Here is a 12,716-nt window from a genome sequence, read left to right on the forward strand (position 1 = left end):
GAGGACTCGGAGGAGAGTGAAATTGACATGGAAGATGATGATGACGAGGATGACGATTTGGAAGAGGAGAGCATTTCTCTCTCACCAACCAAGCCCAATCGAAGGGTCCGGAAATCTGAACCCCTGGATGAGAGTGACAATGACTTCTGACCCTTTTGCCAAGGGACCCTGGCAGATTAAAACCCTCAGACTTGTAGGTAAATGGGAACTTAGAAGGTTAGGAAGGTAACGCCTGTTTTGTTCACTAAGCTGGCTGGACTCATGATCACTGAAGCAATACTTATTTCTGCTTTAGCCTCCTGTGTTTACATTCCATGAAGCTTAAATAAGAATTGAAGCAAATCCCTAAGATTTATTTTTTTCCACCTTATTTATTTTCTAAAACTTGAGGAATGCATGTGTTCTTAGTGATTCACATCCACGGGACAAAAACTCAAGAAGAAATAAGAGCTGACGCCACACAAGTCTTGGCTGCTTTTGTTACTATACATTTTCTCTGAGACTCCAGCAGAGTTGGGGCTGGAACTTGGCACTGGGGACTCATGTTTGGAATCGTAGGGGAACATCTGGCTGTTAATCACTTGCACAGTTGAGAACATTTCCTATATGTCGGCTTTTAATTCTAGCTCTTATTTCATTTTTTAATCTTATTTTCTTTCTTCTGCATGTTCACAATACAAAGCATTAAATGTATTTTAATAACTAAAATTTTCTGAAAGAAGGTTAGCTAAAGTTAAATGAAAACTTGGTTTCTTTGAAAATCAGGCAATAGAGACAGGCTCCAGATGAGGAATCCTCCATTTTCTGTCCGAAGCTGACATTCCTCTGGGAGTCCAGTTCACCTTGGATTACAGCCATCTTCGTGTTTCCATGGTTGGTACTAAATCTGGAAACTCTGGTGACCTGGGCTGCCCTCTCGGAAACTCCAGACTCCCATGGCAATGACAGCCGGGACACTCTCCTTCCCTCCAGCCAGGGTTTCTCTAAAGGAGCTTTGTTTTGTCTAAAGTGTGGCAAGACATAGTGCACAACACAGGGACAAAGGCAGGTTTCCTGCAGCTTGCTACCTAAGTGTTTCTGTAGGGGAAGGAGCCAATTAAGAAAAAGTGTTGGTACAGATTCATGTTTCTGATTTAAAAGAACAACAACACAGGATTGAATTAAGTAGAGTAGTAGCACTAGAAGAATTTTTCTGTTGTGAAATTAGAAGTGGAGTTGGTTTTTTTCTTTTTTCTTCTTCTTTTTTTTTAATATGAAAAGTACTTAGCTGGGAGTGGTGGCAAGCGCCACCACTTGTAGTGGGTCCTGAGTAGTGGGTCCAGCTACTCAGGAGGCCAAGGTGGGAGGATCAGTTGAGCCCAGGAGTTTTAGACTAGCCTGGACAACTAAGTGAGACTCCATCTCTACAAAAAATTTAAAAATTAGCCAGGTGTGGAGGGGCATGCCTGTGGTCTCAGCTATTCAGGAGGCTGAGGCAGGAGAATCACTTGAGACCAGGAAGTTGAGGCTGCAATGAGCCGTGATCATGCCACTGCACTCCAGCCTGGGTGACAGTGAGACCCTGTCTTTAAAAAAAAGAAAAAGAAAAGCACGCTGCTTGTAAAAAGCGTACAGTAGGTCAGGCGCGGTGGCTCATGCCTGTAATCCTAGCGCTTTGAGAGGCTGAGGTGGGTGGATCACCTGAGGTCAGGGGTTTGAGACCAGCCTGGCCAACATGGCGAAACCCCACCTCTACTAAAAATATAAAAATTAGCCGGGCGTGGTAGCGCATGCCTGTAACCCCAGCTACTGGGGAGGCTGAGGCAGGAGAATCGCTTGAACCTAGGAGGCGGAGGTTGCAGTGAGCCAAGATGGCACCACTGCACTCCAGCCTGGGCAACAGAGTGAGACTCCATCTCAAAAAAAAAAAGCATACAGTAAATAGAAAAGCACAAAACAGTTTTCACTTATTTTACAATTAAAAAGTCAGAAGACTTCTGAAGTTACTTATCTTTTAATACATGTATTTAACACCATACTTCATATTATTAAATAGGTTTTACTTAAAAATATAATTATTTTATTTGTACCTTTCAGATATAAATACTTATGCAGGAGTTCACAGGTATGAAAAGATACACATAAATTTTAGGAACTTTTGACTTATTTCTGTCATTTTTGCTTTTTTCTCTTTCTTTTCCTAAATTTTATGTATAAGATTACCCCTTCAGAAAAAAAAAAACAGCCAGTATTCAGTGAATTCACCAGTAATTTGAAATGCACCATATTGTAAATGATCTACTGACAGGGAAGCCAGCGTGTTGGAGCCATGCCAGCCACCTCAGACACCGTGGCTCTAAGATGTGGAAGAGTCACTGCATCTTCTTGAATGTTACAGATTTGGTTTGCCTGAATGTGACTTGACTTCTGTTTTGAAAAAACATACGAATAGAGTTCTATTTTCCTTACGTGATGCTTTCTTCTAACACACTTTAACACAGAAGCCTAACCTAGCTACAAAGAGCCTATCCACAGACATAGGCAACAGCTCCAAGGGGTATTTCATTGTGTCACGTGCTTCTAGATCATCTGTTAGTTAACTGACTTTGTGCAAGGTCTCACCATGTATAGCACTGCCTTGCTTGAGCAAGGAAGTTTCTGTCAACGGCAAGCTTTATGTGCTCTATCGTTTTTATTAAAGTATTTCAGTCAATAGTGACCCATTGTAGAATGGCTGCAGGAGTCACATGTGCAAGTGCTTTGTGACCTAGCACAATTTGGTTTTGGCCAAGCAGCAGAGCAGACCTCAGGACCTCAGGAGGATGGTTGTGATTAGGTCAATAGAAAACTAGCAGGCCATTGCTGACAATTTTTACTATATAATTAGAGGACTTCCTAAAATGCTTTAAAAAAAAATGTGTATGGATGGAAAATACAAGGGAATTTTTCAAATACTCAATTTTTATTGGTAGTAGTTATCAAGAACAAAGTCCTCGGACTTCTGATGGGAAATCTGAACTACTGTTTCTCTTTTAGCTTGTACAAGAAGAAATAGATCCCTCTCATGAGCACTTTAATATCAGTGTCACGTGTCTGGAAGGAAATTATATTCATTTAGGTAAGCAACACACTACATAAATATCATAGCTGTTAGACCCAGGGGACTCTCAGGTGCCAGAATTGAGGACTCCTTTAATTGGAAGGGAGCTAAAGGGTCTACCTCCTACCTAGAAGTCCTTTCTACGTGGATATGAATTAAATTCTCTTGTCTGTTTTGCTCTGATGGGGTCTGTGTGGGCTAGCTGGCTCTGGTGTGTCCCTGACGACGGACTGAACTCCTTAACCATTTCAGACAGCTTGAAGATGTATGATCATTATTTGAAAAGGGAGAGAGGGAGGACTCTTTGTTTTCTCCACCACTTTGGCTCCTGAGGTTTCTTCAGTGTTAGGTTTCTGTAGGGCCCAGCTTTCTCCAGTGTTTGGCTACTGCAACTCTGTGTTCTGCCAGTCTCTTAACTCAGACAGAAACAATGCAAACCAGTAGACAGAGCATCACCTTGAAAGTATTAAAACAACTGTCAATCTAGAAATCTCTGCCCCGCAAAAACTGTCATAAATACTGCAAGACCCATGTTCAGATTTCCTCCTTTTACAAATAATGTTTTGTTTTATTTCCCAGCTACTACAAGTGATCCAAATGTTCTTTATAGCAGACTTTTTCCTGCAGTCTAGGATCCAGTCAGAGATCTTGCATTAAGTTATATCTCTGTAATCTTTAATTTCACGCTATCTGCAATGTTTTGTGTTTTTCATGACACTGATGTTTTTGATGAGGTCAGGCCATTTATTCTGCAGAATATCTGTCAATTTGGATTTTTTCTAATTGTTCTTTCATGATTAGAATCAGGCAAACATTTTTTGACAAGAATACATCAGAGACGACTCCGTGGTGCATCAGACTGGGGGCATGTGATGTCTGTGTGTCCCATTATTGGCGATGTTCAATTCTGTCACTTCTGTTGAGGCTGCATTTGCCAGATTTCAGATTAAGGTACCTTTTTCCCTTTGTAAATTAGGATATCACCTTTGTGGGGTGCCGTTTTGAGACTGCAAGGATATCATCTTCCCGAGTAGGCCTTCATCCATGGCCTCAGCATCCATGATGGTTCCTGTCCGGATGCTCACTTTTGAAGAAACATTTCAAATAATAGTGATTCCTTTCCAATTCAAAAGTAATCATTGCTTTATAGTCTTCATAAATATTTTCTGTGGTTATTTAGTTGATGAAAGCTGTTGATGTCCATTTGGATTTTTTTCCCTCCAACACAAACAGCTGCAGGAATTGGTGCCACATACAGGCTCAGCTTGCCTGTCTCCATGGAAGCTGTGGCCACAGCAGTGGCTTTGGAAGCCTAGTAAGGAATGACATCACTGCCAGGTGCAGTGGCTCACACCTGTAATCCCAGCACTTTGGGAGGCCGAGGTGGGTGGATCACTTGAGGTCAGGAGTTCAAGACCAGCCTGATCAACATGGTGAAACCCCATCTCTACTAAAAATACAAAAATTAGCTGGGTGTGGTGGTGCGTGCCTGTAGACCCAACTACTTGGGAGGCCGAGGCAGGAGAATCACTGGAACCCATGAGGTAGAGGCTACAGTGAGCTGAGATCACGCCACTGCACTCCAGCCTGCGTGACAGATTGTGTCTCAAAAATAAAGAAAGAAAGAATGACATCACTGAATACACTGAATGTGCTATTGATAACCAGTGTGCCAGACTCCAGACAGCATGTGCCAGGCATCACCCATGTCTTTGATTTTGTAATAAATAAAAAATGGGGCCAGGTGTGGTGGCTCATACCTGTAATCCCAGTACTTTGGAAGGCCCAGGCTGATGGATCACCTGAGGTCAGGAGTTCAAGACCAGCCTAGCCAACATGAAACCCCGTCTCTACTAAAACTACAAAAATTAGCCGGGCATGGTGGTGGGTGCCTGTATTCCCAGCTACTGGGGAGGCTGAGGCAGGAGAATCATATGAACCCGGGAGGCGGAGGTTGCAGGGAGCTGAGATCGTGCCACTGCACTCCAGCCTGGGCGACAAGAGCGAGACTCCAATCTCAAAAACAAACAAAAAAGGCAAAATCCTTGGAGAACTCTTATTGTCTGTGTTTCCAGAATCCTAGAATTAAAACTTTCATTTATCTTCACAATTTTCCCATAGCTTTTTCATGTCTGTAAGGATGATACCCTAAAATCTTCTTGAGAAAATAAAGAAGGGTCCCCTCTGTTACCCCTGCCAAACGGATGCTCCTCACGGGCTTGAGATGGCAGCTCATCTCAGAGCATGGGATGATTTTTAACCAGGTGAGTGGAAAGGGGCAGTAATAAACATTTTTAAAGGTTGGGGGCACATGAAGTCCTCAGGGAGTAAAGCTGGAACCAGCCTCCTGCACTGCTGAGCTTTCAGGCCTTTGTCCCCTAGTCCCTTGGTGGTGGCCCCCTCCCTTCTCTGTGCCATAACAGAGTACCAATCACCCCCTGCCTGGACCACTCCTGCACCAGAAGAGGAGCTCACAACCTCCTCTGGCAGCACCTCTTCTTCCTCCCTGCAGAGCCCGGCTCTCGTGCTGAGTGAGCAGCGTTCCCAGCTCCCAGACAGGCCCCCAGAAGTCGGCCTTTCTGTTCAAAAGCTTCCAGCTGAGTATCTGCCCATTCTCCTGATCCGTCCACCAGGATCACATTTCAACAGTGCACGTGGGAGCATTTGTCTTGATGGCCTCTGAGATCATCCTGGCCCCGGAGTCCCCAATGTGGTTTCCCTGGAGACTAGAAGAGTAGGGTTAAGGCAGGGCTCAAAGCCTGCAGGTTCTCTTTAGTAGAGCAGGCCATACAGTAGAAAATGCAGGACCCCATGCAAAGCCTTTGTGCTTCTAGGATCCCGTCGCTACATGGACAAGGCTCAGGGTACCTCCCCTTAGACCAGGTTTCCCTATAGGCCTGCTGAAGGGTCTGGGGGTCAGCTGGCTCTCAGAACTGGGCAAAAGGCAGTGCGCCACCTGGAAGCAGTTCTAAGGGCGAGCAGGAAGGGCAGGTGCACTCACTTGATATGCTGGAGCCTGTGGTTTCCAGACAGTGCTGTGGCAATGCATATCGCCCCGTCCATCCCCAGAGAATTCTCTTGAAGACTAAATGGAAAAGAGATGGAGACACACGGTGAGCCATCAGGGCAGAAGGAAAACACCCGGGGAAGCAACACTGCATTGTCTGGGGGCAGTAACCCAGGCAGATGTGTCCACAGGTGCCATGGCAACTCCAGGTGGGAGTTGACCCTGGAGACAGGTGTCTACGAGTGGCCAGATTGTCCCACGCAAGTGCGATGGAGGATGTAAGGCCATAAATGCAAGATGTGAGTGACTTCTGACTGAAGCTAAGCAGACTCAACAAACCCAGCTGCAGTGGAATGTGGACTATAAGAAGTCTGATTGTTTATATTCAGAAGGAAATAGCTACAGAAGAAATCAGGAGCATTTTATCCCATCAGGGAGGACCCAGCAGGGAATTCTGCTGCTCCAGGACGCAGGTAGGTCCCTCCAGCCACTTACTTGAGTCTCCGGAGACTTGAGTTTACCTTCAGAGCATTTGCCAGGGCTTTGGCTCCAGCCACCCCAATGGCATTTCCTCTTAAGCTGTTGGGAAAGACAGGAAGCCTAAGGCATGGGTACAGGCTGAGAGGTAATACTGACCCCTCTGCGGGTGGGCTTGGGGCTGCTTGGTAGAGGAAACAAGGACTTCAGCAGTCACAGGAGGCCAGGGCTGTGCCTTCCTCACTCCAGGGCAACAGGGCAGAGCTGGCTCTGGGAAGCAGGGCACACAGAAAGGGGCATGGCTGGCCTAGCCAGGAGGATTGTTGGAGCCTTCCTCCTCTTCCATTTCAAACAGAAAAGCGGGGCTGAGACAGGAGAGGCAGCCCTCCATCTGGGCAGGTCCGCAGTGCTCCCAGCAAGGGCAGGAATTCTGAGGACATGCCTGAGCCTCAGAGCTGTAACCTCACCCCAGGACTTTGGATCTGCCCAGAGAACAAGATCAGCCCCCTGGGACCCATAAACCAGGCCTCTAGACGTGTTCAGCCTGGCAAGGCCAACCCGGACAGGAGGGCAAATGATAGCGACTCCCAGGGAAAGGCATGAAGTGGGGCTGGGAAACTGGTATACTTGCACTGAAATGAAGATCACCAGGATGATTTGTGAGTTGTCTGTAAACTTTGTCCCCATATCTATTCATTGAGAATTCATTGATTTCTTTGGGCTAAAGACCATAGATGGAGACTGGAATACTTACTCGAGAATCTCCAAGGTTCTGTTCACAGCCAAGGCTTCCCCTAGCACCTGGGCGCCTGGAGCACCAATTGAGGCCACCTGGAGACTGGGGCGGAGAGGGTGCCGTCAGTGTGGGCCGGCTGGGCCCACCTCCCTCCGCATACTCCGTTCCCTTTCACCACCCCTTGACTCAGGGTGGAAAGTGGAGAAACAGCACTGAGAATGGTTGGCCAGCGCTGTGTCTAGGCACTCCATCTCCTACCTACACTGTCTGTTGCCTAAGACAGAGATCTGGATGCTAAGGAGATGAGAAATAGAGGCTGTCCCTGGAAGGGCTCAGGGAGAATGCTCCCTGTACCTCCTCATTACTACTCTCTAGGTGTTTGAGCCCCCAACTGCTAATATCATATTTCCTATATTAGGAAAATCAAACACACCTTCCTTGACTTGTAAACAAAAATAACGTCCAGGCCAGGTGTGGTGGCTCACACCTGTAATCCCAGCACTTTGGGAGGCTGAGGTGGGCAGATCACCTGAAGTCAGGAGTTTGAGACCAACCTGGCCAATATGGTGAAACCCCGTCTCTACTAAAAATACAAAAATTAGGCTGGGTGTGGTGATGCACGCCTGTTATCCCAGCTACTGTATGGGAGGCTGAGGCTTGAGAATCACTTGAACCCAGGAGGTGGAGGTTACAGTTAGCTGAGATTGTGTCACTGCACTCCAGCCTGGGTGGCAGAGCAAGACTCTTGTCTCGAGGAAAAAGAAAAAAAGACCTCTAACGTGAAAGGATGGCAAAGGGACCGGTTTCCTGACTGCTGCGCACATCTAGGACTTACTAGAGAGCAGTGAGGGCTGTGTTGACCTTCAGTGCACGGGCCACCGCACACGCTCCGTCATCCCCGATGGCGTTCTCCTGTAAACTAGACACAGAGTATGACCCCTTTGGGTGCATGGGGCACAGGCAGCATTCTAGCAAGGCCCTGCCGCGCTTGGACCTGCCAGGTTTAACCGACTACACACACCATAGACACAGACTCCCAGGGTTTCCTGGGGATAAGTGCCCTTCCTCCACAGGCCCTGCAGCCCGCCGCCTCATACTAAGCACACAGAGGCGTCTGGGGCCTGCATGAGTCTGAACCGCCAGAGGCAAGCAGGAAATGGGACACATAGAGTGACTGTCAGCAGGGGCTTGGGACCCAAAAGGGGATGCTTTTCACAGCCAACCAGAAAATGAACTTAAAGCCCTCAATCCCTGAGCCATTCTTGTTTGTCTTGTTTTCTCTTGAGACAGGGTATCACTCTGCCACCCAGGCTGGAATGCAGTGGTGAGATCACGGCTCACTGCAGCCTCAACCTCCCAGGCTCAAGCGATCCTCCCACCTCAGCCTCCCGAGGAGACTAAAGTACTTAACTAGAGACGGGGACTACAGGCACATGCCCCCATGCCCGGCTAATGTTTTTATTCTTTTATAGAGATGGGGTCTCACTATGTTGCTCAGGCTGGTCCTGAACTCCTGGGCTCAAGCAGTCCTCCCACCTTGGCATCCCAAATTGCTGGCATTACAGGCAGGAGCCACCACGCCCAACCTCCTTGGCCATTCTTGCTAATTAGGGTTTTGTGTCATTTTTTCCCCTTCTAAGTTGGAGGGAACTAGCAGGCCCTGGTGCAGTGAGTGACTGAGTTTAGCTCAAGCGCACATTGCTATGTTCAAGGCCAAGAGCTGTTTGCATTCATTATTTTAACAGACATTTGAGTGTGGCCGGGCGCAGTGGCTCACACCTTTAATCCCAGCACTTTGGGAGGCTGAGGTGGGTGGATCACTTGAGGTCAGGAGTTCGAGACCAGCCTGGCCAACATGGTGAAACCCCGTCTCTACTAAAAATACAAAAATTAGGCTGGATGGGTGTATTTTTAGTAGAGACAGGGTTCTCTGTCTCTACTAAATTAGCTGAGAGTGGTGGAGGGCACCTGTAGTCCCAGCTACTGGGGAGGCTGAGGCAGGAGAATCACTCGAACCCAGGAGGTGGAGGTTGCAGTAAGCTGAGATCCCGCCACTGCACTCCAGCCTGGGCGACAGAGTTAGACTCCGTCTCAAAAAATTAAAATGAAAAAAAATAAGAAAGACAACATTTGAGTGTGTCTCGTGTGCTAGGTGTTGTATAAGGCAGCAGGCCTGAGTCCCCCTCTCGAAGCTCAGGTGGGAAGACATGATTAAATGAGCAGGTACAACAGGCCAAGTGCAGGCTGCAGGGAAAAGCAAGCAGCATCTCCCACCCCAGGGTGTCAACAGAAGGCTCCCAGAAGAAATAGGTCAAAACCCAAACCCAAAGTGGGGAGTGTGCCTGGCTCAGCTAAGGAACCCAAACGAATTGAATTCCTGGGGAAGTGAGAAATGAGTCCAGGGAGGGACAAAGGAAGCAGATTTTAGGGGTCCCAGAAGCCACCCTGAGGGGCTGTGTGTACTTTACTCTGCAGGCCCTGGGCAGCCATTCAAGGATGGCACCCAAGATGGGACAGAGCTGCTCTGGAAAGGTCTCTGGCCAGCAGTGTGAGAGGATGGACTGAGGTGGAGGCTACCACAGGGATGGAGGTGAGTGGTGCCGATGGCCTGGGCAGGGGCAGTGGACGCAGAGGGAATCGAGTGGATGGCAGGGACACAGAGGGGACCGACCCAACAGGACTTGACAATGAATAGGAAGCAGGAGGTGGGCAGGCACAGTGGCTCACACCTGTAATCCTAGGACTTTGGGAGGCCAAGGTGGGAGGATCGCTTGAGCCCAGGAGTTCAAGACTAGCCTGGGCAACATGGTGAGGCCCCATCTCTTTAAAAAAAATTGTAAATATTACTTTAAAAAATAAGTTATATGCTGGATGTGGTGGTTTGCACCTGTAATCCCAGCACTTTGGGAGGCCAAGGTGGAAGGATCACTTAAAGGTCAGGAGTTCAAGACCAGCCTGACCGACATAGTGAAACCCCGTCTCTATTAAAAAAAAAAAAAAAAAAGCTGGGCGTGGTTTTGGGCCCCTGTAATCCCAGCTACTCGGGAGGCTAAGGTAGGAGAATCGCTTGGACCTGGGAGGCAGAGGTTGCAGTGAGCCGAGATCACGCCTCTGCACTCCAGCCTGGGCAACAGAGTGAGACTCCATCTCAAAAATAAAATAAAAATTATAGAAAAGGAAGTGGGAGGTGAGAGTGAAGGTCTTGTTTCTAGCTTGCACAGTTGGTTCCATTCACAAGATGGGGAGCCAAGAAGCAGGTTTTCGGGAGAGAGAATGCAGGGACCCCGCACCCGAGCAAGACCCCGAAGGGAGGTACAGAGAGGGTGTGGACGCGCAGGTCTAGGGTTGAGGAGAGAGGCCTGGGACACGGACGTGGGAGTCGTTGGGACTTTGAAGATCACTGGAGCCCAGGGAAAGGAAAAGAGCTCCAGGAAAAGAGACGCCAGGCAAGCGAAGATGACATAGGACGATCCCTGAGGAGCCCTGCACAGAAGAGCCAAACAGAAGAAAAGAGGACGAGGCCCAGACAGAGGGGACATCCTGGAAGCTGAAGGAGAAGAAATGGTCAGGGAGAAAGGCCGATGAGGCTCCAAGGGTTAAACCTAGAGTTCCCTCACACCCCAGCAACTCCACTCCCAGGTATATCCAGCCAGGAGAAGGAAAGCTCACGTCCACACAGAAACTGGTGCACAAAGGTCCACAGCAGCACCGTTCCTAACAGCCAAGTAGGAACAACCCAACGTCCGTCAGCTGATGAATGGAGAAATGAAACCTGTGTACCCATACAATGGATATCATTCAGCCTTACAAAGGAACTAAGTATTGAGACAGGCTACAATGTGGATGAACCTTGAAAATCTGACACCAAATGAAAGACACCAGCCACAAAAGGCCACGTGTCGTATGATTCTATTTTTGGCCACGTGTTGCACAATTCCATTTATATGCAGTGTCCAGGGTAGGAAGATCATGGAGATGGTAGTTTAGTGGTTGCCAGGGTTGGGGGAAAGGGAGAATGGGTAGTGAGTGCTAATGGGGACAGGGGTTCTTTTTGGGGTGATGGAAATGTTGTAAAATTGATTGTGATGATTGCATCACCTAATACACTAGAAACCAGTGAATTGTATACTAAGTGGGTGGATCTTCTGGCGTGAAGATTATATCTCAATAAAGCTGTCATATATCTATGTATATATGTGTATGTACATATATGTATGTGTATATATGTATATATGTGTGTGTGTATGTATATATATGTGTATATATATATATATATATATATTTTTTTTTTAACAGGGTCTCACTCTGTCGCCCAGGCTGGAGTGCAGTGACGTGATCTCTGCTCACTGCAACCTGTGCCTCGTGAGTTTAAGCGATTCTCCTGCCTCAGCCTCCCGAGTAGCTGGGATTACAGGCATGTGCCACCATGCCCGGCTAATTTTTGTATTTATAGTAGAGATGGGATTTCGCCATGTTGGCCAGGCTCATCTTGAACTCCTGACACCTCAGATGATCCACATGCCTCAGCCTCCCAAAGTGCTGGGATTACAGGCATGAGCCAACACACCCAGCCAATATATTTAAAAGGCAGACAAGGACTGAAACGTGCCAGCTGGCCTTAGGGAAGAGAAGTGCCAGGGGTCACTGGACTGAGCCTCTGCCTGATGGGTACCAGGTTTTCAGATTCCCCTGACCTCAACAGCCCCCGCCCTGCAGCCCCTGGGCAGGCCAACTTACTCTAAGCTGGTGAGGCTCCTGTTGAGCTGTAGTGCTTGTCCCAGGGCCTGGGCAGCGCCGGCCTGGATGAAGTTCCACTGCAGGCTGGGCAGACACAGACACATGTGACTATGTGACGACTATGTGGCCCTGGGGCAGAGCCAAGGAGGCTCTGATGGCAGGAGGTGGAATCCCTGCAGGATGTGGCAGGAGAATTCCTGCAACCCCTGCCCAGGCTTAGTTCTCAGAGGGTCGCATGTACTCCCTGGTTAGCCGTGGCCAGAGGGCCGGGGAATAAGCCAGAAAAGACACCTCCAAATGGCCTCTGCCCGGAGGCCCAGCTGTGACCACCTCTTAACACATGTCTGTCTGTGGGTCAGGAGAGCCCAGGATGGGGCACAGTCTGCTGGCAGCAGGCTAGCCCGGGCAGCCCCTGAGACCTTTGCAGTGGGTGTCCCCAAACCAGGTGTGGCCTGTGCGTCGTTGGTTTGGGTGGAGCCCGGCAGCTCTGCAGAAGGGGAACAGAGCAGGGTGGAGAGCTGCAGACTCACTGAAGGGAGGTGAGGGTGCGGTTTTCTCTCACTGCCACTGCGATGGCCCGGGCACCCTGGTCGTGGAGGAGGTTGGCTGTCAGGCTAGGAGGAAGGAAACAGGAGCAAGTGAGCCGGGGGCCGGCTGTGAAGCCTCCGGTCCTTGGTCAC

At 48.5% G+C, this 12,716-nt stretch overlaps 2 protein-coding genes across 6 annotated transcripts in view; one reads left to right on the forward strand and one right to left on the reverse strand.

Moving 5' to 3' along the window:
* Positions 1–3,262, forward strand: part of CLUAP1 (clusterin associated protein 1) — a 38,009-nt gene extending 34,747 nt beyond the window's left edge. For all 5 annotated transcript variants that reach the window (XM_031002923.3, XM_031002920.3, XM_063699460.1 and 2 more), the window contains one exon: positions 1–3,262. In XM_031002923.3, coding sequence (XP_030858783.3) covers positions 1–150 — 150 coding nt within the window. In that variant the 3' untranslated portion in view covers positions 151–3,262.
* Positions 2,041–12,716, reverse strand: part of NLRC3 (NLR family CARD domain containing 3) — a 26,933-nt gene continuing 16,257 nt past the window's right edge. The window contains exons 11-17 of the mRNA XM_004057093.5: positions 12,567–12,650; positions 12,037–12,120; positions 8,135–8,218; positions 7,318–7,401; positions 6,582–6,665; positions 6,081–6,164; positions 2,041–5,805 (exon numbers count right to left, since the gene is read on the reverse strand). Of these exons, the coding sequence (XP_004057141.5) occupies positions 5,715–5,805; positions 6,081–6,164; positions 6,582–6,665; positions 7,318–7,401; positions 8,135–8,218; positions 12,037–12,120; positions 12,567–12,650 (595 nt within the window). The 3' untranslated portion in view covers positions 2,041–5,714. The remainder of the gene's footprint in view (positions 5,806–6,080; positions 6,165–6,581; positions 6,666–7,317; positions 7,402–8,134; positions 8,219–12,036; positions 12,121–12,566; positions 12,651–12,716) is intronic.

The sequence above is a fragment of the Gorilla gorilla genome, chromosome 18, assembly GCF_029281585.2.
Source record: "Gorilla gorilla gorilla isolate KB3781 chromosome 18, NHGRI_mGorGor1-v2.1_pri, whole genome shotgun sequence".
Lineage (NCBI taxonomy): Eukaryota > Metazoa > Chordata > Mammalia > Primates > Hominidae > Gorilla > Gorilla gorilla.